We start from the raw sequence: 5,838 nt of genomic DNA on the forward strand, positions 1-5,838 counted from the left end.
GTTTTGGATCTATCCAAACTTGACAGCTTGTACTTTCAGATCTTCAGCTTCACCTCTCCTGAATGGATTCCCTGGCTTTCAGAGGGTTTGCTTTTGAAGATGTTGGAGGCTGTATTGTATCAGGTAGCAGAAGAGTACAGGAAGCTTGTTGGTTAGTGTCCTGTGCTGGTACCCGAAACATTCCCTTGAACGCAGTAAGAGAAGTCTGGGTGGACTAAGATGACTTTTTTTTCTCCCTCTGTCCCCATTTTGTACGTATATTGGCATGGGGAATCCAGCTCTGGAGACAGTAAGGATAGCAGAAGCTTGTGCTTGGCCAGCAAATCAGCTGGTATGGTGGCAAAATACCAGTGATTGAGATGCCATACAAACAAGGCCCACAGTTAAGCAGTTTGAGGCACAGTTTACTCATGTAGCTTAGAGCTTTATCTCTATTTCTGTATCTTGAGTGTTTCTCAATACTGTTGTGGTTGCTTAAGTGAAACTAATATGTAACTTAACAGCTTGTTTCTTGCTTCTGCTTATCAAAACTTCTAATTTGTCTAATCAAAAGCTTATGTTCTTGTTTTCAGACAAATCTACCTATCTTCAAATTGAAAGAATCTACAGTCAGAAGAAGATACAGTGATTTTGAATGGCTAAGGAATGAACTAGAAAGAGAAAGCAAGGTGGGTAAAATGAAAAGTGAATAGAAGTCTTCATAGAAATACGAAGAGTAGTGATGCTGAAATGTTATCATAATGTTATAAAGCATATTTATGATATAGAGCAGATTTATCATATAGAGCAGATATTGTAGTAAAAAATGTCCAGAATTAAAACACTGTCTGCCTTTCAGCAAACCTGTTGTGCAGTGCTAGAGGCTGTTTAATGGCTTTGAGTTAATTCAGAGTTAAACTACTTGAATTCAACTGGGCAGATACTGTTCTTCTCTGGTCATGTTTTATTACTTCACTAAGGATATGGTTGACTTGAGTCCTCTAGGAGGAAGAGGTGGCACAGGAGGTATACAAACTTGCTTTCATACTGCACTCGAGGACACCTTTTTTCTAAATCTTCCAGGTTGTGGTACCACCTCTACCAGGAAAAGCTCTTCTCCGTCAGCTTCCCTTCCGAGGAGATGATGGCATATTTGATGATTCTTTTATAGAGGAAAGGAAGCAGGCTCTTGAACAGTTCATAAACAAGTAAGTGTTTGATGTAGTTATTGTGAGACAAACCCAGAACTCAGCTCTGGAATTAAAGCTGCTAATTCTCTAACTATGGTAGCTGCACTAGGTTCAGAATAACAACTTTCACATAATCCTGCAGTAGGATGTGCTAACATTGCTCATCTAGTGTTTAGTTTGGATATCTTAATGCTTACCTGAACAGCTGAAATGAATGTTAGTGTTGTTGTTAATTTATGCAAATTACTACTAAAATTACAGCATTCAAAATAGTTCTACTTTTTCATTTCTGAAAAGGTATCCTCCACTGGGTGAACAATGGAGCTTACAGTGGGCTTACAGCAGTTTACTTTGCAGATGTGAGGTATTATCAGCTTGTGTAATGATGCATATTTTCTCTAATCATCATGAGAATCTTTCTGAAGATGCAAAAACACTACTTGAGGTACACACATGTATAGTTTGAAACAGATACTTTGAGTTTTGTCACTGCATTTCAAAGGGTGAGCAGAAATTGTAGTAACAGTCCTGTGATTTTTTTTTTTCTGCCATTTGACACTACCAGCTGCTCTCTGTATATTGACCTGAAGAGCTACTTTAATCCCTTTAACAATGTGGATCCAAACAGTGGGCAAGAAGGAATGCTGTCGATTAACGAGCTCTTCTGGTCTCTAGAATCAGTGGTGTTCAGAACAACTGAATCTGGGACTGCTCCCTTTAAAAGCTCAAGCTTGTCAGTTCCACTAGCATTTTAATCTTGTTCAATACTAGTGTTGTTTAACAGGAGCAGGGGATGTCTGTGAGTTAAGCCAGAACTTCATCTGCTTGTCAGTTATTACTAGTCAGTTCAGGCACATGGCTTCGAGTTGCAAGCGGGTTTGTTTGCAAGTTGCAAGTTCACTAGAACTGTCTTTCTTGTTCAAGTAAGCTAAGTGTGACTCTGTAAAACTCAAATTTTCCTTCACATAGTTGCTTGTTGGCTCAATTTTGAGGTATTGCTAGTGGTTTTGAGCAGGTAAAATGCTTCAGACTCCTCTTTCCTCTGTACAAAGACAAGTGGAATGCATTTCCAAGCCATCTAGCTTTGCATTTACACTACATGAGCAGGTGTGCTTGTAGTAAGATTAAATGCACTTGGTTTTTTTAAGGCTGTGCAATCAAGGCAATTGTGACTGTAAAGATCAACTTTTATCCATGCAGGCTTGGGACTCTACAATAAACACAGAAGAAGTGTACTTACTGAAAGTCTTGTATGCCGAGTCTAGCAATATGTGGGGAAAGAGGGCTGTTTGTTCTGGAGCAGCTGACAGTGAAATACTCAACTAGAATCTCTGAAAAACCCAATACAGCTGACAGAAATGGAGGGGCAGGTTTTTTCCTCCTTAAAAGTGAGCTGTCAGTGTAAATACTGATGTAGTGGTAGGCTTAAGTATAGCTGGAACAAGACTCTTCAGGTGGAACTAGCTGTTTGACCTCATCAATTTATTCTAATGGCAAGACCAAGTCATCAAGAAAATATTACTAATTAAAGTTTTGAACTATGTAGAGACTTTAAGACTTCTACCAAGTACTCTGGGCAGTAGGGAACTTAGTCTTGAAGGGAATTTGCATAATACATTCATATTACTGTGTTCTCAAAGCTGATCTTCTCCCAGAACTAGAGAATAGTCCCTCATATAACTGGTATCACTGTATCCAAAAAAGATCTTGATGCACCAATTCAAGATCTTGATATTCGGCATGTTGTTGAGAAGCTTTGTCCCTCTAGATTTTTACATCTAGGGGGACTAAATCACGACAGTGCAGCTTACTTCAGTCAGCTTTCTTGGGCCTGCTTGCTGGCACCACCATCAATACTATCTGCAAAGACACTTAGGGGGTAGTTGTGTTGCAACATACTTGCCTGAACCGGATTTTGGGATACATGGAAACATTTGAAGTAGCAGCTGCTGTGTAAGGGTCACCTTAGAGAAGAATACTGAGGAAAAGCCAATGCAGAGTTGCGGTATTGATGTGAAACCAAAAGCTGAATTTGAGAGATCAGATCTAGTCTTGAAACTCAGCCACCAATTTGCAAGCCTCCCTGAAAGGAGAAGGAATATGCTGCTGCCTCTTCGTGCTCTCCTGTCTATCTTTCTCTTGAAGTTTAAGGCCAGCAACTTCAGTCTGATGGGAGTAAGAAACTCAAACTAGTTATTTCAGACTGCCTTCCTTATGAACTAGTGCTTGAGACTGCTGCCCACTTACTAGAACCTGGCAAGATTGATAGATTTTTATGACTGCACTTCAAATAATCTATCAATGCTGAATAGGAGACTGCAGCTTCCTCATTAAAGGACATCCTCAATGACAAGTGAGTAGACAAGTGAATCTGTCCTGTGGTGAAGAAAGCACTAATAGATACATTTGGAGAAGATACACAAGTGCTTGGAAGTATTGATGCTGAGCCACTGGTCTTGACTATGTATTACACATGTTCAACTAGATAACCTCTATTTAGTGTAGAAATGTTCTGACAGATATGGAGGCCATAAGGCTGAAGGGCTTTCTCTCTCAAATGAAGACAAGCTTTTTCCCTGACCAAACTGGATGTAACTTTTTTCAAACCAAACTGCTTGAGGTTTTCATATCCATAAATCAACTTCCAGGGATCCTGATTCTTTGATTTCTGCCTACACATAAGGCTGCAGATATTCTAAGCATTTAAATGTCATCTCTTGTCATTTTCTTCCAAGCTTGGGAGTGTCTTCTAATTCAATTTCAGCTCTTTTACTCTTAAAAGAATCATAGCTCAGTCTGTCTATGGAACAAAACCAAATCTGCAGTAGAAGTGCTGGTCTCTTCTAGAGCAGACAAGCTCTGTGTCTCCTGTGTTTCATATCTAAAGACAACTGTAATTAATGGAATGGCCAGTACCCTCTGGCTGTGCATCAGTGCTGTTTTTATGTGCTGGGAATAGTGACCATGGTAAGTCACCGCTCTAAACAGTGCCAGAGCCTTCAGAAGATCTTCGCACCCTCTGGTGGAGTAAGTCTTCAACTCTGCCTGGGATAACTGCTGTTGAATTAGACTGAGAACTCTGAGAGGTTAAGCTGCCTTTAAAAAGGTGTCCTGTGTCAAAGGAATCAAGACCTGTAAAGATCTGCTTGGCTTGCCTAACTCTAGATTTCCTAATGCTGGGATGGACACTTTGATAGTCCCTTCAATTGCAGGTGACACATGATGACATTACATACTTCCAGCTGATCATGGGTAGCTCAGAGTTCCTATGGGCTGAATTCATCTGGGGGAAAATGACAAATCTTGCTCCCAGGCTTCATTCTAGTCACCAACAGTGAGCCAGAACTGGGATCTGTGCCTAAGTGCAGAACCATAGGTTGTGGATATAGAACCTTGCTCTGTTGGCTAGCTGCAAGTAGCCATGATTTGTTAGCACTAATGCTTGTTTTTTCCTCTCTAGGGTTGCAGGCCACCCGCTGGCACAGAACGAGCGCTGTCTTCACATGTTCTTACAGGATGAAGTAATAGACAAAAACTACACACCATCCAAAATAAGACATACTTGAGTTCTGAAAGCATCTTAAGCATTAGTGGTTCTTATGTTTGGTTTTAAGAGGTTGTAGTTTGTCTTAGCATGCTGAGGATAAACAGGCACGAAGTCTCCACTAACATCAGTACACTGCTTGGTCTTTGCATATGCTTTATAGCATTAAAGAACTCACTCGTCTTCTAGCTAAATCCCTCTGAATCCTTGATTTAAGAGTATTATACTATGACACCATCCACCCCTTGCAATGTCTCACAAACCTTTCCACTCTTATTTGCAATGACTTAACAATGTTTACTGACTTGGCCTTACTTGAACTTGCACAGTTGTAGTGTCACGTGTTCACTTGTATTTGACTAAACTGCTATGCTGTTTCTGAGGTAGTAATCTGTCTGAACTTCTGTAGAAAGACTGCTTTATTTCTGATGCCCTGTGTGAGAAACACTTATGCAATTGTCTTCAAGCTTGTAAAACACTTTATACTGAAGTAATGAGGGAATTATCTTTATATTCTGTAAAATGGAAAAAAAATCAGATTTATATACTAAAGTAACTTGTCTAAAGTTTTGAAATAAAAGTGAAGATGTACTTCAAATGTTTTGTCACGCTTGACCTTAAGTGTGGGCTATCTCATGCTTTCTGGGAAGTAGGGACTTGACCATATGAAGTGAACCAGTGTTTCAGCCTTGCTGTAATGTTCTTCTGCAATGTAGTCTTGTATTACTACAAGCCAGCACTAAATACTTAGGTGCTGGCACTCACTGCTGAAGTGTTAAAGAACATTTAAAGGTACTGAAGGCTCTTCCTATGTTGCAGAGCTGAAGCTGAAAGTCCATTCATTGTAGGCAGTCAATGGATCTGTGGCTTCAATAAGTTTGGGAAAAGAGTACCTTTCTCCTTGGTATAAGAAGCATCAATCTAGCTTCAACTAGCGGGTGAAAATTATACCATTCTACAGACAAAGGAATTTAAAAGTTCAATTCTAGTTTAAAATAGCTTTGTTCTACAAATACAATTTGAGGCATGAAATCATACAAGCCTGTTATCATAGGCCATGTCCCTGAGCATTGAAGGAGGGAGAAGCTGTAGCATTGTACGTCTGTGATCACCAGTGAAATGAAG

The 5,838-nt window shown here is 39.9% G+C and overlaps 1 protein-coding gene across 1 annotated transcript; it reads left to right on the forward strand.

Moving 5' to 3' along the window:
* Positions 1-553: 553 nt before the first annotated feature.
* Positions 554-5,328, forward strand: LOC104537041 (sorting nexin-3; the record flags this gene model as incomplete). The annotated part of the gene is made up of 3 exons (XM_010179816.1): positions 554-668; positions 1,063-1,187; positions 4,630-5,328. Coding segments are annotated over 3 exons (346 nt in total), but the record flags the coding sequence as incomplete, so codon positions are not given.
* Between the last annotated feature and the right edge of the window lie 510 nt (positions 5,329-5,838).

This window comes from Mesitornis unicolor, unplaced genomic scaffold, assembly GCF_000695765.1.
Source record: "Mesitornis unicolor isolate BGI_N332 unplaced genomic scaffold, ASM69576v1 scaffold50232, whole genome shotgun sequence".
NCBI classification, from domain to species: Eukaryota; Metazoa; Chordata; class Aves; order Mesitornithiformes; family Mesitornithidae; genus Mesitornis; species Mesitornis unicolor.